The sequence below is a fragment of the Geotrypetes seraphini genome, chromosome 13 (genome assembly GCF_902459505.1).
Source record: "Geotrypetes seraphini chromosome 13, aGeoSer1.1, whole genome shotgun sequence".
Lineage (NCBI taxonomy): Eukaryota > Metazoa > Chordata > Amphibia > Gymnophiona > Dermophiidae > Geotrypetes > Geotrypetes seraphini.
This window is the reverse complement of record NC_047096.1, coordinates 6,116,888-6,136,653: the sequence shown is the minus strand read 5'-3', so window position 1 is coordinate 6,136,653 and position 19,766 is coordinate 6,116,888. Positions and strand designations below refer to the sequence as shown.

Genomic DNA, 19,766 nt, shown 5'->3' with positions numbered 1-19,766 from the left:
AAGGGGGGTGGACCGCCCCAGCCGCCATCTTGGTGGGGGTGCCAGCACCTCTCCACCCCCCCCAAGCAATGCTTGAACCCTCTTTTCCCCACCCCCACCTCTTTCATCATCACCAACACGAGCAACTTTTCCAGCCTGCTGCTTGCACCAGCCTGGCTCCCCTCTGAAATCACTTCCAGGTCACAGGGCCAGGAAGTGACATCAGAGGGAAAGCCAATGCCGGCACAAGCAGCAGCCCGGAGAAAACTGCTTGTGCAGATGTGAAGAGTTACGTGGGGAGGGAGGGGAAGGAGCGGGGATGGAAAGGAGGGTACAGGAGGGGTGCCACTGCTGCAGAGCCAGCGGCAGGTTGCCTAAATCAGGGTTCCAGAAGTATACAGAATGGATTGGGGACAATGGGCAGAGCTTGAGAAGTGCTGACTGGGGAGGATAGGGTGATTGATGTTGCTGGGGGGGGACAGGGGTAAGAGAAATATGCTGACTGGGGGGGCAGAGATGATTTTAAATATTGACCCATATATAGATAGTTTTATATTACATAAAGAATCTGATTTCCTTTGCATAACACATACCACAGTCAGTACTCTGAGATTCCTTTTGGTGTTTTTGTTTCTTCTTTCTATGTCTCAGCCTTTGCACATAAAAGGCAGCTGTAAGCAGCAACAGGATCAGCAGAACTCCAGAGAAAAAGGCCAAAGTGAGGTGGAGATACTCGGGGCTAAGTAGTTTAAGAAAAAAAAATAGAAAAAGCCTACTTTAAAAAAATGGTGGTTGGACAAGCCATGAATCTATGAGGTGAACTTTCAGTTAACCATTCAGTGGAATAGACAGTCAACTTCGCCATCAAAAAACTCTCATATCATCTGATATCATGGACTACGAGGGCCGATTGAAAAGTAATCAGACTACCTCCGTTTTCTTTCCAAGAAGCAGACGTGGCAACGCTGTTCTGGTTCTTGCGAAGCTCCTACATCAACGTTTCTGAACCTGCAGTTGGACTTCCGTAGTCTTCATTGTAGGGTCACAGCGAGAGGATAAAATTTGTACATTTTGTCATGGCAGATGAGGGAGGCGTGTGTATGAGAGTAGGCCAGATGTGTGTGATTGAATTTTGTGCTAAACTTGGAAAGAGCGCTAATGACATTAACATACAATTAAATTTTCCCCCACCCTCCCACCCAATACTCAAATAAAATAAAACCCACAAGAAACTATCCATATATACCCTGAATCAAGTTCCCTTCCCCCACCCCCAACCTACCCTGGATGTGTATGTTTACAAGCCTATAAAATAAAATCAATTATTCTTCCTTACAAAATGAAACTCTTGACATATGGTGATGAAGCAATTAGCCGTGCTGCGTACTCTTCCTCATCTTCCATGAAGAAACGTACAAAGTTCTTCCTCTCGCTGTGACCCGACAATGAAGCAGTCCAACTGCAGGCTCATAAAACGTCGATGTATGAGCTTCACGCGAACCAGCACACCGTTGCCACATCTACTTTTTGCAAAGAAAAACAGAGGCAGTCTCATTACTTTTTCATCAGTCCTCATACTTTGTCAACTTGCAAATAAGTTATTTCATAAAGCTTTGCACAGGAAGTAGAAGGAATGTGCAAACTCTCTACCCAGGATAAAAAGCAGGAATGGGAGGGTATTCTATGACTGGCTGAGTGCCATGGAGAACCAATGCATCCCCACGTACCTGCAATCCTGACTTGACAGGCTTGGTGAAGTCACTGGAGGAGCTGTGATGGCTGCAAAACAGACACGGGATAAAAAGCAATCAATCAGTACTACTAACCTTCACAAACCAATAGGGGAATAAGTACTTTTTTAACCAATATTAAAATCCTGTCTCTGAGTTATTGGCAGAATTCTCTATTCCATTCAATATGAGCTCAAGAGCCATCAAGGCCACAATAAGCAGGGTGACAAGTGTCATTATCAGGGCATTTCATTTTCAGGTGAAAAGCTGTGCCTCAGAAGTTGCCCTCTGAATGCTAGGGATGGGCTGATCTTTGTCACGAGGTAAGAAATGTCAATGACATATCCCCAAAAGAAAATGAACAAATTGACATGCACAGGAAAGAGTGTACCCTCCTTGCAAATATACACTATATACTCTAAGCACATAAGAATAGCCTTCCTGGGTCAGACCAATGGTCCATCAAGCCCAGTAGAACATTCTCACGGTGGCCAAACCAGGTCACTAGTACCTGGCCAAAACCCAAGGTGTAGCAACATTCCATGCTACCGATCCAGGGCACGTAGTGGCTTCCCCCATGTCTTTCTCAATAACAGACTATGGACTTTTCCTCCAGGAAGTTCTCCAAACCTTTCTTAAAACCAGCTACGCCATCTGCTCTTACCATAACCTCTGGCAACGCATTCCAGAGCTTAACTATTCTCTGAATGAAAAAATATTTCCTCCTATTAGTTTTAAAAAGTATTTTTCTGTGACTTCATTGAGTGTCCCCTAGTCTTTGTAATTTTTGACAATCCACTTGTACCCGTTCTACTCCACTCAGGATTTTATAGACTTCAATCCTATCTTCCCCTCAGCCGTCTCTTTTCCAAGCTGAAGAGCCCTAACCGTTTTTGTCTTTCCTCATATGAGAGGAGTCCCATCCCCTTTACCATCTTGGTCGCTCTTCTTTGAACCTTTTCTAGTGCCGCTATATCTTTCTCGAAATAAGGAGACCAGAATTGAACGCAATACTCCAGATGAGGTCCCACCATGGGCATTATAATATTCTTAGTCTTATTAACCATCCCTTTTAAAATAATTCCTAGCATCCTGTTTGCTTTTTTGGCCGCCAACACACATTGGGCGGAAAGTTTCATCGCATTTTCTACGATGATACCCAGATCCTTTTCTTGGGCGCTAACCCCCAAGGTGGACCCTAACATCCGGTAACTGTGATTCGGGTTATTTTTCCCAATGTGCATCACTTTCATCTGCCACTGGGAAGCCCAGTCTTCCAATTTCCTAAGGCCTACTTGCAATTTCTCACAATCCCCATGTGTTTTAACAACTTTGAACAGTTTCGTGTCATCTGCAAATTTAATCACCTCACTCGTTGTTCCAATTTCCAGATCATTTATCAATAAGTTAAATAGCACCGGTCCCAGTACAGGCCCCAGAATGAAAATGAAGACTAACCAAACCGAACAATGTTACAAACACAGGAAATGAAACTAAACATTTTTGTACTATTGCTGTGAGCAATAGATCTACTTTTTGGGATCTGCTTGGTATTTATAACTCAAGCTGGCCTCTGCTGAAGACAGGATGCTGGGCTCAGTAGACCTTAGGCTTTTTCTTATCTTCTTGTTGCTTACCATCACTGTCAGTAGCATATTTTTGGCAATCGCATTGCGTGGAAGCTTCCAAAGAGGAGGAGAAGAAAGAACAATATTATTCTATGCTTATATTTTCAAGACCAATCAAACAGCCACAAACAACACAGGAAATGAAACTACAATTTTTTTTTTGTACTCCTCAGCCCTACTGGGAGCTTCAGCCAGTGCTGTGAGAAACAGATACTACTTTTGGGGATCTGCTTGGTATTTATAACTCAAGCTGTCCTCTGCTGGAGACAATGCTGGGCTCAGTAGACCATGGTGTGACTCAGAATGGCTTTTCTTACCTTCTCGTTGATTATTATCACTGCTAGTAGCATATTTTTGATCTTCTAAAAGAGAAGCAAAGGAAAGAACAATATTATTCTATGCTTATATTTTCAAGACAAATCAAACAACTGCAAATATATGTATATGGACAGACTGGATGGGTCATTTGGCCTTTATCTGCCATCATGTTTCTATAACCATAAAGCTCTATGACCTCACAATGCAGGTGTAAAGAGCCTTAGCCTATAGGAAGAGGAGATGCAAATGTTAAGAGCCTTAGCCAATAGGGAGAGGAGGAGATAGTGGATGCTGCGGATGGGCCATTTGGCCTTTCTCTGCCCTCATGTTTCTATAACCATAAAGCTCTATGACCTCACAATGCAGGTGTAAAGAGCCTTAGCCTATAGGAAGAGGAGATGCAAATGTTAAGAGCCTTAGCCAATAGGGAGAGGAGGAGATAGTGGATGCTGCAGATGGGCAGACTGGATGGGCCTTTGGCTTTTATCTGCCCTCATGTTTCTATAACCATAAAGCTCTATGACCTCACAATGCAGGTGTAAAGAGCCTTAGCCTATAGGAAGAGGAGATGCAAATGTTAAAAGCCTTAGCCAATAGGGAGAGGAGGAGATAATGGTTACTGCGGGTGGGTAGAGTGGATGGGCCATTTGGCTTTTATCTGCCATCATGTTTCTATGTGAGGCCTTATGCATAAACAGAGAAACATGAAGGCAGATAAAAAGGCCAAATGGCCCATCCAGTTGGCCCATCCGCAGCATCCTTATATCAGCCCAGGAATACTATACTTCTTAACATTGACACCTAACCAAAGGATAAACTTCCAGGACATAAAGTCATAGGAGCATCAGAAAAAGAAAGGCAATGCCAAAGTACTGAACAAACAGATCCAACCTGGTTTTGTGATCTCCTTAGGATCCATGGAGATACAGCCTTGAGTTTATTTCTTAGGGAAATCAACTACCCTGGCCTTGGAGGGCAGATTGACACTTCCAGGTTTTACTTCCAAAAAAAATCCAGATGTCTCAATCTGTCTTTATTTTTCTGGAGCCAGAAGGTAACCCTATGCATAATCATAGAAACATGATGGCAGATAAAGGCCAAATGGCCCATCCAGTCTGCCCATCCGCAGTAACAATTATCTCTTCCTCTCTCTAAGAGATCCCAAGTGCCTATCCCAGGCTTTCTTGAATTCAGACAGTCCCTGTCTCCACCACCTCTTCCAGGAGACTGTTCCATGCACCTTTCTGTATAAAATGATTTCCTTAGATTACTCCGGAGCCCATCACCTCTTAACTTCATCCTATGCCCTCTCATTCAAAGTCTTGTTACCCCTGTTACAGATCCTGCCACACAGAGTTTTGTACGGTAGAAAGTTTCTTCCACTAACCTATATGAGAGCTTTGGCCTCCCATTGCTACCTGTGAAAAAAAGAAAGAGTGGTTTAGTCACATTTGTTTTTCCATTATGGCCCATGTTTCACATCTCTGAAGTACAATCTACATTTATAGATGTCAAAACATTACTATGAAGTTTTGGCGGAGTTCCATTTTCCCCACTCTTAAGAACACCTGGATAAATTTTTATTTCACGTTTTTGTTGTTTCTTTTTTTACAAATTCATTTCAGTTAGTTTTGGTTTTAGAAATGAATCACCAAAGCAGAACCAAAAAACCCCAAAAGAAATGACGTGCTCACCTATCCTCACTGAGTCCCTTCCTCTATGCATAGAAACATAGAAGATGACGGCAGAAAAGGGCTACAGCCCATCAAGTCTGCCCACTCTGCTTACCCACCCCCTGTCTATGCCCTAATGACCCAATTTCCTTATCTTGACCCTCATAGGGATCCCACATGGTTATCCATTTATTCTTAAAGTCTGGCACGCTGTCTGCCTCGATCACCTGCACTGGAAGCTTGTTCCAATGATCAACCACTCTCTCTGTGAAGAAACACTTTCTGGTGTCTATGTGTTCCCACTCCTTCCTTTGCTCCTCAGTTACCACATCCGTGGGGTTGCCATAGTTGAAATGAGGCTGAGGCAATCTCCAGCCACTCCTGGCCCACTGCATCCCATTTTTTAAATGGAGATGGGCAGCTGTGAGGCCAGTGCCATTTTCATGTAGAGCCATAAAATAAAGGTCATCCAGTGAAGCAGGAGCAACGGGGGTTGTTTCTGCCCCATGTCAGCTTCAGCAACCCCCAGGAATGGGGCTGTAGCTTTTAAGAGGAACACGTCATAAAGAAAAGCCTGGGAGAGGGTACTTTCAGTTTTTAACATGTATGGAGGAGCTGGGTTATGTTTCCCAAACAAAATGAAAAGAAAAAAAAAGTACACATTTTAGAGAGGTTTTGTTCTGTAAGAAAAGAAAACAAAGTTTTTCATTGCATCTTCATTTTGGGCTCCTTTTTCAAAGCTACGGTAATCACTCCGTCGCCCATGGGGATTTAACGGGCACTGGAGCATTTGCCACCCTGCAGCCATTAATGTGGTTTTGTAAAAGGGAGGGTTTGTTAGCAAACAAAGGCACACAGGACCAGCCCAACCACTAAGTAGACTAGGTGTCTGCCTAGAGCAGCACAATTTGGGGAGTGGCATCTGTAAATAACACCTGGCATGTCCAGTATGGATCCTTGATCACCCCTGTGGCTCTTTGGCTCAAGGCCTGCTGAATTCTGCCTCTCCTTAACAGGAAAAAATATTTTTTACACACAATGAATAGTTAAGCTCTGTCACTCATTGCCAGAGAATGTGGTAACAGCAGTTAGCATAGCTGTGGTTTAAAAAAAAAAAAAAAAAGGTTTGGGCAAGTTCCTGGAGGAAAAGTCCATAGTCTGTTATTGAGACAGACATCAGGGAAACCACTGCTTGTCTTGGGATTGGTAGCATTGAATGTTGCTATTCTTTGCGTTTTTAAGTACATTATAGCAAAAAGGGTAGTAATCAATCTTTAAATCTTCAGCAGAGACCCTTTGCCCACTTCAATTACAATATCTTACAGAAAAAATATGTTTATAAATCTTTTTACAAATTTTTATTTTTTGTTAATCTTGCTAAATGAGTGTGGTGCAGTGGTTAAAGCTAATAGCCTCAGCTCCCTGAGGTTGTGAGTTCAAATCCACGCTGCTCCTTTTGACCCTGGGCAAGTCACTTAATCCTCCTCCATTCTAGAAGGCAGCCGTGAAGAGGCAGGAGTGAGAGGGCTGTGCTCCTGCCTCAAAGACTCCCGTTAGACCACCAGGTACCTTAGTAGGCCTGGGGGGGGGGGAGTAATTGAGGGGTTGGGAGGGAGAATAAAAGTTTGAGGCCTAGAGAGGGGAGAGAACCTTGGCTATGAGTTGGAGGGGGGCGGGAAGGTGGGTTGAGAGGTGTTGGAGAGAAGAGAGATGGCAGACTGTGGGAAGGGGGGAAAGGAAAGAGAGAGGGAGGGAATAAGAGAGATATCGGACCATGGAAACAGGGAGGGAAGGAGAGATGCCAGACCATGGGAGAGGAGAGATAGGAAGGGAAGGTAGGAAAAGTTGATTTTGAGAAGTGGAAAAAGTTGAATGTTAAAAGTTAATGCCAAAGATGGATGCAGGGCAGAAGGTGAAGAGAGAAAAACAGTGAATGGATAAGAAGGTCCTCTCAAATCTGGAACTTACTATCTATCTACTTTGGAGAGGAATCCTCATTAGAAAGATTTAAAAGCTCACTGAAGAGTTTTCTCTTCAGAGACGCTTTTGGAGACTAATAAGTCGTTCTTACGATTTTTTTAAACTTAGGCCCACATTATGAAGTGTGGTTCCTCCCTCTTTCCTTTTGTTTCGGTTAGTGATTTTTGATCTGTTTTGTACATGTGATATTTTATTTTACTTGTAAATCGCTTAGAAATACTGATATGCGTTCAATCAAATTTTAAGAAAACTTGAAACTTGTAACATACACACAAGACACCTTTTGAAAAGAGGCGTAACTATGTTCTTTCTGTCTGGGCTACTCCAATGCTGAAAAAATCCTTTTAACTAGAAACAGGACAACACCAAGGAATAATCAGAAGTAGTTGGTATTGGAATTCTCTCTACGCCTAGAGTAATCACTTACAAAATCCCTAAGTCTGAAAAGCATGAAAGAATTATAAAACCATCAGCAGAAAAGGAGTATTCAATCCACCCAGTCTGGCCATTTGTATCACCTACTGTAAACATAGAAAATTTCGGCAGAAAAGGGCCATAGCCCATCAAAGTCTGCCCACTCTACTGACCCACCCCCCTAATTCTACCCTCCTAGAGATCCCTCCCCTAATGACCCATCCCCTTAACCCTGCCCTCTTAGAGATCCCACATGGGCAGCCCATCTACTCTTAAAATTAGGAACGCCGCTGGCCTCAATTACCTGCACCAGAAGTTCATTCCAATGAGCAACCACTCTTTCAGTGAAGAAATACTTCCTGGTGTCGCCATGAAATCTCCTGCCCCTAAGTTGTGGCCGAGGGTCCTTTGAGAAAGAAAGATATCATCTTCCACCTCGATGCGACCGGTGATATATTTAAAAGTCTCAATCATTTCTCCTCTCTCCCTACATTCTTCTGTACTGTCACAGATCTTATGTGAGATCTTCCCCTACATTTCCAACTGAAGTCCTTTTGTGTTTGACCATGGCGATTGAATCTTGACTAATTAAAATCTTTAGCTCCATCAGTCTCTTTACAAATACAATCAGCTTTTTATATCCTTAAATAAATCAGTGACCAAGCGGGAGGATACATTTTAGATGCTTGCTATTATCCAGGATTTTTAAAATAATTTTCTGGAACGTGATCATTTATTTTAGATCACAAAATTAAGGTGGCCTTTAGGAGTCAACATGTCAATATGCTTACTGTACAATGGCTGAAAAATTAATCGGCAATAAATGACGCAGTAAATTTGTACAAGCTGGGAAATAATTGTTTCAAAAATACCCTAAAACAAAAGGCCACAATGGGCCTAAAATCAAACCGAACATAAAATAAAATAACATGGATTGTGCTATCCATTAAAAAACAAAACAAAAAAAAAACTTCACTATATTGGAACAATGCACCTGCCAAATTTACATTGGACTCCTCAAGGTAGTTTCCTAAAGTATAGTAAATATTAGACTACATGATTTTCACCCTATTTACTTGGAAAGGTGAGAGAAGAAAACGTTCTCTTACCTGAAAATGTTCTTTTTCCTATGTTTAGACAAACACAATTTCAGCCTCTTCTTTTCTTTACTGGAAACAGGTCGCAAGCTTGACCTTGTGGTCTTAGATCTGGCTAAGCACACAGATTAAATTATGAATTATGACACTACCTGCTTAAGCAACTAGAGAAATGAGGATGTGAACATTTCTGAGGCAAGCACTGCCAGCGGAAGCTTCATGAAAGTGTTTGCTAAATAGTCTGAGATGAAAACAGGGTTCAGCAAAATGCCATCAATCAAAAGAGCTCTACAGCTCAGCTTGCACTAAGAGTATGGTGCGGGATATTTGAGGGTATCATTGATAGTCCAAACACAAACTTTGATGGAGAATGAATGGTGCTAGGTCCTTCAATATCAATATTTATTAAGGGCTAAATTCTATATTGCTTGTTTACTCTTTCCAAAAATACTAGGACTAGGAGGCATGCGATGGAACTACTAAGTAGTAGATTTAAAACAAACTGAAGAAAATATTATTTCACTGAATAGGTAATTAAACTCTGGAATTCTTTATTAGAGAATGTAGTGAAAGCAGTTAGCTTAGCAGGGTTTAAAAAAAGGTTTGGATAATTTCCTAAAAGAGAAGTCCATAAACCATTATTATTATTCCTACAATAAGCAGCATGTAATCTGTTTTACTTCTTGGGATCTAGCTAGGTCAGTGTATCGCAAACTGTGTGCTGCGGCACACCAGTGTGCCTCCTGAGATTTCAGGTGTGCCACGACACACTTGCGAGGAGAGTCGTCCCTCTTTCCTTATGTATTGCTAATTATTTATGTACATACATTGTATGTTTACTGGTACAAATTGTTTTATTTTGTCTCCCCAAATTTTTTATTGCCATACGCATTGAAATTATTTGATATTGCGTGTATTACATTACATATTTCTATTCCGCCATTACCTTTCGGTTCAAAGCGGATTACAAATAGAGTTATGGATGAGGGTTACTACGTTAGATCAGAGGTTTCCAAGAGAGGGAAAAGTAGGATCTGGGGTTAGGGAGGGGATGGTAAGAGGGGGGTTAAGCTTTATCATGGTATTAAGCTTTATTAATGGATTTCTTGAAGAGTATAGTTTTTATTTCCTTTCTGAACATCTTGTAGTCTGGGGTTGTTGTCAATAGGTTGGAGACTTGGTTGTCTATCTTCGCTGCCTGAGTGGCCAGTAGTCCGTTGTATATTTTTTTCCATTTTACTTCTTTGATTGGGGGGTAAGTGAATGGGGGGTGTGTTTTTCTATGCCTGGTAGAGGTGGTTTGGATGAGGCGGTCGTTTAGGTAGGTTGGGCTGTCTCCATTTATAGTTTTAAATAGTATACAGTAGAATTTAAATTGTATTCTTTCCTGGATTGGAAGCCAAAGAGAATTGATGAATGCCTCAGTAATGTGATCATGTTTTTTCAATGAATAGACGAGTCTCAGAGCTGTATTCTGAATTGTCTGTAGTTGTTTAATCATTATTGCAGGGGAGGTAGAGGATGTTGCAATAGTCTAGGATACTTAGGATTAGAGATTGAACTAGGAGCTGAAACTGTGTTTTTTCAAAGAATTTTCGGACTTGTCTAAGGTTTCTCATAACTGCAAAAGATTTCTGTATTGTTTTGTTAATTTGTGGTTGCATGAAACTTAATTATTAATAATAAGTGCTTAATTTCATAGATCCTTCTAGTTTCTCTTTAATAAATAATGGATGAACCTCTTCTTGGGATTTTCTCAATTTCTTGTTCTTTTTCCTTAGGTGGAGACTATAGTTCTGAGCCCAGACGTCCATGCTGTGGTCTGCACTGACTTGTTCTGTTTTGCCTTGCTGTACAGTGTTATACTCAATTTATTTTTTTAGCTAAAATGTGGTGTTTATTTTCCCCTGTTATGGAAAAATGTAATAAAAACAAATCAAAAGAATACTTAACCACATTCAGAAAAAAACCACCAAGACTGGATGGGAAAATATTTTATTAAGATTTCAAAGAGTATAGATTTGTTTAAACCACCTTCGTAAAATCTAAAACCTGTATTATGAGACCGGGTTAAACACTGGCCTTTGCAGTTTGTGCCAGCATCTTCAGGTCAGAGATACATTTGGCAATACTCTCCTTCTCCTGTGATAAAAGGAACACAAAAACACACATGAGATCCACATATAAACTGCACCAACACAAAAGAATTGTCACACTGCCACATACATGTACTAGCTGCAGATCGTTGCCCACACAAAATAAGTCTTTAGATACGATGCTAAGAAAGAATTGGCGCAAACCCCAACCACCTTCAAGACTCTTTTTTTTTTTTTTGCATTGTATACCGTTACAAAAAAGTTTGAAAATATGGGCTCCTTTTACAAAACAGTGCTACAGATTAGCATGGGCTGGATGGGCTTCATTGCATTCAGTATGGAATTAAGGGCTCCTTTTACAAAGTCCCGCTAGTGTTTTTAGCACATGTGCTAGCCGAAAAATTACCGCCTGCTTAAAAGAAGGCGGTAGCAGCTAGCACTAAGCACACGCTAAAACCGCTAGCGGGACTTTGTAAAAGGAGCCCGATATTTTCTACATAATTTTAAGACAAGGAACAGTTGAATCTAGAGTTCAGCCAAATTGAATTAATATGGGCATGTTATAAAGGTCTAATGCAATTACATTAAAAAAAAAAAAAAGATGCATATGAAATTAACCAAATTTAAGGAGGAAAAATCCTAAAACAAATTTTTTGACAATGAACAGGGAAGTAGGATATTATGAAAGATAAAAAGGCCAACAAGATGATTATTTTTTACTTTATTAACTTGCCCATCTAGGAAGCTACTTCACACATTGCCGCTTTACCCTATTGAAGCATTAGCTGTTAATACACAGGTTATAACGTCACTCTTGCTAAACCTTGGATACCGATTGTTGGCTCTCTTTCCATTGTTCTTTCAATGGATTACACGTCAGGTAGTTGAAGCGATTACAACGCTCGACTTCAAAGGACGATGGGACCGTCAGGTGGGGTCGCTCCAGAGAAATACTTAGAAGACAGATTCTCTAAGGAGGGAGGGTTCGTGAGTGGGCAGACTTGATGGGCCGTCGACCCGTTTCTGCCGTCATACTCTATGTTTCTATGACCCCTGACGCAGACGGATACGCCGAAACACGGACCATGTCGGGTCCTTCAATAAATGGAAGTTTGCCTGCTCATGATCTGAAGGCCCCTTGCGCTTCTTGGTTGACTCCCTTTACACTATTATCACAAAACTACAATTCGATGATATTTGATTATTCCAACAGCTCTTTTGTAGGACTAAGGAAATTTCTCACCACTTATTTATTTATTTATTTATTTATTTATTTTTTTTGGGGGGGGGGGGGGGCAAGAGAGAAACATTGGGTCAAACCAGTGGTCCATCTAGCCCAGTAGCCCGTTCTCACAGTAGTCAATCAGGTCACTAGTACCTGGCCAGTCCAAGGCGTAGCAACATTCCATGCTACCAATCTAGGGCAAGCAGTGACTTCCCCCATGTTTTTCTCAATGACAAACTATGGACTTTTCCTCCAGGAACATATCCAAACCTTTTTTAATCGCTCTTACCACAACCTCTGGCAATGTGTTCCAGAGCTTAGCTATTCTCCGAGTGAAAAATATTTCCTCCTGTTGGTTTTAAAAGTATTTCCCTGTAACTTCATTGAGTGTCCCCTAGTGAAAAATCGATCCACTTGTACCCTTTCTACTCCACTCAGGATTTTGTAGACTTCAATCATATCTCCCCTCAGCCGTCTCTTTTCTAAGCTGAAGAGCCCTAACTTTTTTAGTTTTTCCTCATACGAGAGGAGTTCCATCCCCTTTACCATCTTTATTCACCTCTATTTCCACACATTTAGATGGTCTAGCACCATATGACAGAAGTGTACATACAGCTGGAAATTGGTGAACCTTTGAAAAGCGCAACTAAGCAGAATAGTTGAGCTAAACGGGTCTTTTAACAGTCAAAATCTGTTATATAGCGGGCGCAGGCCTCAGTCATGGAGAAACACTAGTACTTAAAATCAACCTCTGAAAGAGTTGTAGAATACGAATCCAATAATAACATTTTAGTATGAAGTAAGAGAAAACCAAAAACAGTATAACCAACTCAATAGTTAAATTTCTTTTTAAGGAAACCACCATTAACTGAGAATGGCATTTAGGCAGTTCTTTGAACCATTCTCAATACTGGGTTTTAATTTCCAAACTCCAGGTTTTGCCACCTGGGACAGCTGGGGATGGAAAAGAGACTGCATTCCACAACCCCTTTGGGCGAGAAGTGAGAGCTGTCTCAATCAATGGCAACACATTTTGGCCAAACTCGATGTACAGATGTGCCAGATTTCAGAAGGAGCTGTAACCAGTAGCCCTGCTTAGAGACTTGATACAGGTTTGTAACATGGGGTAAAAACCCAGAAACAGAGTGGACAATAGAAAACATAAGATGAATGCCAAGATCGTGACAGCACAACAGCAGAGACATATAAGCTGTCAAGAGGGAAGTGGTGGCTTATGCATTTTCTCCAGTACCTGCTGTGGCGTGATACTCCGAACAACACTCTTTTCCACCCAATTTATCATATGATCTTGTTCCATGCGCCGTTTCAAATGCTGCAAGTCGATCTGATAGTCCAAGCGCTTTTTTACCTCATGGTAAACATTAAGTAGCCTCTCTCGATAATTGGTCTCAAGTATCATCATTATATTGTTCTAAAAAAAAACAACAACAAATAAACAAAACCACAGAAAAATATAGCTTGAGAATTGTTACTTGCTCTGTAATATCTCAAGAAATGAAATGCTGGTATAATTCATATCAGAATTATAAGTGGTATCCAAGGTCGGACATAAGGAGGGAGGAGTCACAGATTTAATATACCACCTTTCTGTGATACAACCAAAGCAGCTTAGATGCATCTTATGCAGTCCCTAGTGGGCTCACAAGGTACCTGGGACACTGGAGGGTCACCAGGAGCTGCAGTGGGAATGGAGTCTGGTTCCCCAAATCTTCAGCCCACTGCATTAACAAATAGACTGCTACTCTACATGAGTGAACACTTGTCTCAGCCTAAAAACATGTCATGAGGTAGGTTAGTAGAACACCTCCACTGACTATGGAAGAAGCAGACCAAGTTAAGTCATTGGAGTTATAGCATTATCTAAGTATTAAAGTAAGTTTGCAAAATCAAATATTTTGGTAAAAGTAAATTCACTACCCCTAAAAACTATATTGCTCATATTCAGGATTTCCAGCTTGCTACATGTACTTTTTTAAATATAGTTCTCCCCAGGTTGTGCACACGATTCTTCAGATTACAGACAACCTCTCTTTGGAGGCTAGGGGACTAGACAATCTCAACTATTGTGCTGGTCTGACAAAAAGCAGAAGTTCCACTTTCCTAAAATTCATTGGCTGAAAGTCAAAAGGAGTTATGAATTGGCCACCTAATGTCTAATGCATAACATCCCCATCCAGATAGTGTCTAAGTACTGAAATAGCTCAACAGCTTATTATATAGAAAAAAAGGGTCCAGGTGAGGGAAGAGCGCTATCCAGATAGATTCAGGTCTGCTCAAGCTTCCTCACTGCATAGGCCCTATTTCTTTACTTTACACTAACTACGCACAGCAAGGACGCTGTTCGACAGAAATACTTTCCACACACTTATTCCTTCTCTATTTCTTTCTAAGATGGATTACTGACACAACAAACCATACAGAACTGTGCTATTCGCCTACTCATATCTCACCACTTCTGAAAGATTACTTTAGCTCCCAATTGAACAGCAAATCAAATTTAAAATCATTTTTCTGGCATTCAGAGCTTTCCATTATGGTTTACCCGAATATCTCCATTGCCTAAACCAGGGGTAGGCAATTCCGGTCCTCGAGAGCTGGAGCCAGGTCAGGTTTTCAGGATATCCACAATGAATATGTATGAGATGGATTTGCATGTACAGTCTCCTTGAGATGCAAATCTATCTCATGCATATTTATTGTGGATATCCTGAAAACCTGACCTGGCTCTGGCTCTCGAGGACTGGAATTGCCTACCCTTGGCCTAAACTATCCCACATCCTCCTCTTCGGATGCTTTGGTCTATCAATGACCATCACCCCAATCTGCACACGACACAGTCCTTTCTTTTTCATAGCTCCAGCATTATGGAACTCATTCGTACATTTGGTGATTCTGTAGCGAGTCTTCCTTGAAAAACTTCTAGACTGCAGTTAAATGGCTATTTGAGCAAGATTTTAGGGACTATGGCGGGTCCTCTCGGGGTCTGACTGCTGTACTTCCTGGAATCTCTTTTCCCTTTTGAGTTTGTATGTGTGTGTCCTTAATATGGCTGGCTCTAGCCTATCAACATTTGTAGTTCCTTTCCATTATTTTAAGGCTGTAAACTGTGCATTGCCTACATCCACTACCATAGTTAAAAAGGTTGTATAGCAAGTTTGAAATAAATAAAATAAATTCTCAATAGCAGGTCTAAAACTATCCAGACAGTGCCAATGCATATACAATTCAGCTTTGTTAATTATTTGGAAGCTGAGTTCTATTATTTGTATTATGCGTCGACTTTTATTTTAATCTGGTGTATCAGCTCAAAAATATTAACAAACAAAACAAACAAAAAAACACACCACCACCACAATAAGTAAATGTTTAGGATTGCTCGAGATACATTCTACACCAGTATATTTTATTCAATTTTCTACACCATTCTCCAAGGGGAGCTCAGAGCAGTTTACGTGAATTTATTCAGGTTTTTAAGCATTTTTCCCTCTCTGTCCCTGTGTGCTTACAATCTATCTAATGTACCTGGGGGATTAAGTGACTTACATAGGGTCACAAGGACCTTAGGGTTCTGAGGCTTTAACCACTGTACCACACTCTCCCCCCAAATGTGATAAAAACCAGAATAAATCCAGCCACCAAACAGGCTAAGCTGAAATGCTCACGTGCCTCCTCCCTTCAACTGCCAGGGCATCAACTGAATGAACATACCCTCTTGGCATCAAACAGAAAATGACGGCCTTCCACTCGCCACTGCTCCTTCTTCTCTGCCTCAATGGATTGTTCAAAGCTCTTAATGGCCTGGTCTTTTGCTTCCTGAGCATTTGCAGCCTTTTCCTGAAATTATCAACAGAAGGAACTTAGGAGAAAAATGGTTTTCTCTATTTTAGCTCTTGTTGGTCAAGCAAAAGAAAATAAAACAAACAAACAACCCCCCCCCACACACACACACTAGCACTTATGCTGACAATAGTATTATAGGCACTATACAGAACTTTTAATCTGAGGAATTTTGACTCATTACTTTTTTGAAGTAACAATTTTTATCTAGCCAAAAATAGGGCAGGATTTGGGTAATTCCTTCAAACTTTTGCAAGAGGTGAAATGCAGTCCTCGGTGTACAAATTATATCCACTACTAATGTCAGACACAGAACTGGATAGTCGTCAGTGCTGCTCAAAACAATGTCCTACTATATTTCTTATATCAAGGTCAATATTGAGCTCAGGGGCAACTAGATAATTTGAAAACATCCTTACATAGCCTTACTGAATATACAAATCTGAAACTAACAAGAGCCTTAGCAAGGCATCACAAAAGTGCCAGGAAGGAAAAACGCATTGTGCTTCCTTTATCCATTTCATACCATCAGCATTTCCCGGTTACACGGCTTGAGCAATATATGTAGTGGATATTCAAGCGTCAAAACATTAATCCTGCTCTCCTCATGTAACCGGCCAAGGCACTCTCAAGTTTAATTAAAAAAATGTTTCCACCATGATAAGGCGGAACCAAGTGCAGCTGTTCAAAAACGGCATGCAAACAATCTGATCAATTTCTTTTTCTTACCTCATTCAGCTTATCAGCAAAAGCTGCTACCTGGGGTCCAAACTTCTTAATTCCATAAATAATAGCAGAAATAATGCAAACACCTGCAATGGTTTCATGGTTAATAACGTAGATTTCCTTGGACAAGAAGTAGAGCAGGAGCCCTGTGCCTAGCATATAAGGACCTGAGGTGAGGGAGAAAAAACAATTAGGATTCTTTTTCATAGCAAGCATTTTTGTTAATACAGTAAAAGATCTGAAAAGAGAGCAACATATTTTTAAACAATCAGCTGACAATTGCGTAAGAATTGCAATATTGTGTGAGAACAAAGGTCTATTTAGCCCAGTATCCCCCTTCTAATAGTGGCCAATCATGCTCACAAGCACCAGGCAGAATCCCAAAATGTAGCACGTTTCCATGCTACTGCTCCCAGTCCGAAGGCCCAAATTTCAGCTTCTGTTCTTCTCTCCACTGCAAGAGACAAACCCTCAACTAGAGGAAGAACTCCCAAATTTGTTTATAAGCCTCTCTGCAAAAGCAGAAAGGAAAATGCCCGCAGGAGCTTCTGGTCAGCATAATTTGCGATTTGGCTTTGCTTTGTTGGCACTGACTAACTTCATCCTGGACTCCTGATGCAGGCTCACTTGCCAAAACACGGCCCGTGCCGAGTCCTATGCTCATACAGATTTCTTGTACAGACTGTATTCTGGTTCGTTGTAACCTAGCATCATGTAGCTATAATCTGGACTAGTCTTCTCACTTTGTACTTGTCTACATTAAATTTAAATTTGCAGTTTTGAAAACCAGTTATCCAGTTTATTAACCCAAATCAAAACCACATGATATAACAGCTAAGCCACTACATATGTATAGTATGAAAAAAATTATGAACAGTGGAATCAACAAAAACCAAACAGTCTGATGTGTAGAATAAACATATCTAAAGAGCACACTTACCTGTGACTCCTGTTTTGGGGTACAGGAACTGGAAAAATTCTTCAGGGATCAGACCATAGCGCACTTTACCTCCTGTCTCAGGCAGGGGTGGTAATGGAGCCAGGCATGGCTGAGCAGTATGAAAGTGTTTGGATGCATGTAACAAGCTGGCAAGAATAAAAACAAAAGTTTGGTGAGATTGGGCTTTAGTAAACAGTCACAAACCTGTGGATCGAATAGCCAAGTTTCTTTTATGAAATGGGCCATTAAAAGATCAAATATGATCTCAGTAGTGGGGCTAGGTCCATATAAAACATAATGAAATAAACCTTTCCCCTTGAAATAAATAAGGTGAGCAGTAAAATGTATGCATTATAGGGCAGGGCAGGTCAATTAAGAGCTATGTTCCTTCTAAGCTGAGCAAGTGAGCAATGGCTGATACATTGTAAGAGTGTCGCTCACAAATTTTACATGGTTGCTCACAAAAATACTTGCAAATCTGGAGAATTGTTGCTTTTTAGAACTGGTTACTCACATGAAAAAAAGTTTTAGAACTTGTTGCTTGCATGAGAAAAAATTTGCGCACACCCTTAGAGGGAGTATTATGATGTATAAAAAAATTCATGCAGGTGCAGTACTTACCCAGGACTGAGCAGGGCTGACTTTTTAAGGGCTATGGCTGTACAAAAGTAAAAAGCACAAATATGTTTTAAATGTCAGTTTTTAATATATCCTCTGTTCCTCCCCCCCCCAAAAAAAAAAACAAACCACCAGACCTTGCAGGTCTATCAAATAGAGCTGCAAAAGGGTTTCAGTATTATCATGTGCACTGCATGCCTTGGCTCCTGCTCAATCTTAGTCACTTTTAAAGAGCTGCCAAGTTCCCCAGTTCCAAGATGGAGATTTTGGCCAGCCCTAATTTGAACCTACATCCCACAGCAGTTATAGCCCAGATACGACCCATCAGGGTGGATTTATGAAGAGGCAGCACATTATCTCTGCAGACACAAATCCAACACTTTGAGAAATGCCAAACTAAGGGCTCGTTTTACTAAGGTGCGCTACCGTTTTTAGCGCACGCAGGAAATTACCGCGCACTATGCTTCCAGAACTAACGCCAGCTCAATGCTGGTGTTCAGGTCTAGCGCACGAGGCAATGTAGTGCGTGCTATTCCATGCTTTAAAGCCCTAACACGACTTAGTAAAAGGAGCCCTAAGCATCCGTGATTATATCTTCTAGGACAGGAGTCTTAAAGTCCCTCCTTGAGGGCTGCAATCCAGTCGGGTTTTCAGGATTTCCCCAATGAATATGCATGAGCTCTATTAGCATACAATGAAAGCAGTGCATGCATAGATCTATGAGCTCCTGCATATTCATTAGGGAAATCCTGAAAAACTGACTGGATTGGGGTCCTTGAGGAGGGACTTTTGAGATCCCTTATAGGTCCATCTTAATCAACTCAGCCCCTAAAAGACAGATACTCTAGGACAGGGTGTCAAAGTCCCTCCTGGAGGGCCGCAATCCAGTCGGGTTTTCAGGATTTCCCCGATGAATATGCATGAGATCTATTTGCATGCACTGCTTGCGTTGTATGCTAATAGATCTCATGCATATTCATTGGGGAAATCCTGAAAACCCGACTGGATTGCGGCCCTCCAGGAGGGACTTTGAGATCCCTGTTAGGGAGAAACCTTGACCTTGATGTTATGAATGGATTCCTGGAGTCCATTTACCCCAAAATGTAAACATTGCATGAATGCTATGTAAGGAAAACGCATCCTTATTTCGTGATGAATAAGTTTTGGACTATAATATACATTCAATAGAAAACTACAGTATCTCATTTTTCTTTTTTTTATTTAAAACCCCGGGTGTTTTTCTTTCAGGAGATTCTTCCCGGGAGGGAGTCACGCGGGCCTTTCATGCAGCGGGGGAGGGGCGGCCTGAGGGGTCGCGGCCCGGCCTCTCACTTACCCGAGGCCAGCACAGCTCTGGAGAACATGGCGACGGCGGAGCTCACTCTTTCCCAAGCCGCCGCTCCCGTGCCCTCTACGTCCCTGACAACCGGAAGGCCCGCTTCGCCTTCTCTGCTCGCGAGAGCTAGCCGCTGCGATCCGAGCCT

At 41.4% G+C, this 19,766-nt stretch overlaps 1 protein-coding gene across 1 annotated transcript; it reads right to left on the bottom strand.

Moving 5' to 3' along the window:
* Positions 1-10,797: 10,797 nt before the first annotated feature.
* On the bottom strand, positions 10,798-19,760 carry ATP5PB (ATP synthase peripheral stalk-membrane subunit b). Its single transcript, XM_033918633.1, has 7 exons — positions 19,619-19,760; positions 18,286-18,322; positions 17,665-17,810; positions 16,728-16,891; positions 15,870-15,995; positions 13,393-13,572; positions 10,798-10,961 (listed from the first exon to the last, which is right to left on the bottom strand). Exons 1-7 carry the CDS (start codon positions 19,644-19,646, stop codon positions 10,890-10,892), a joined length of 753 nt encoding a protein of 250 aa, XP_033774524.1. The 5' UTR covers positions 19,647-19,760; the 3' UTR covers positions 10,798-10,889.
* Positions 19,761-19,766: the final 6 nt, after the last annotated feature.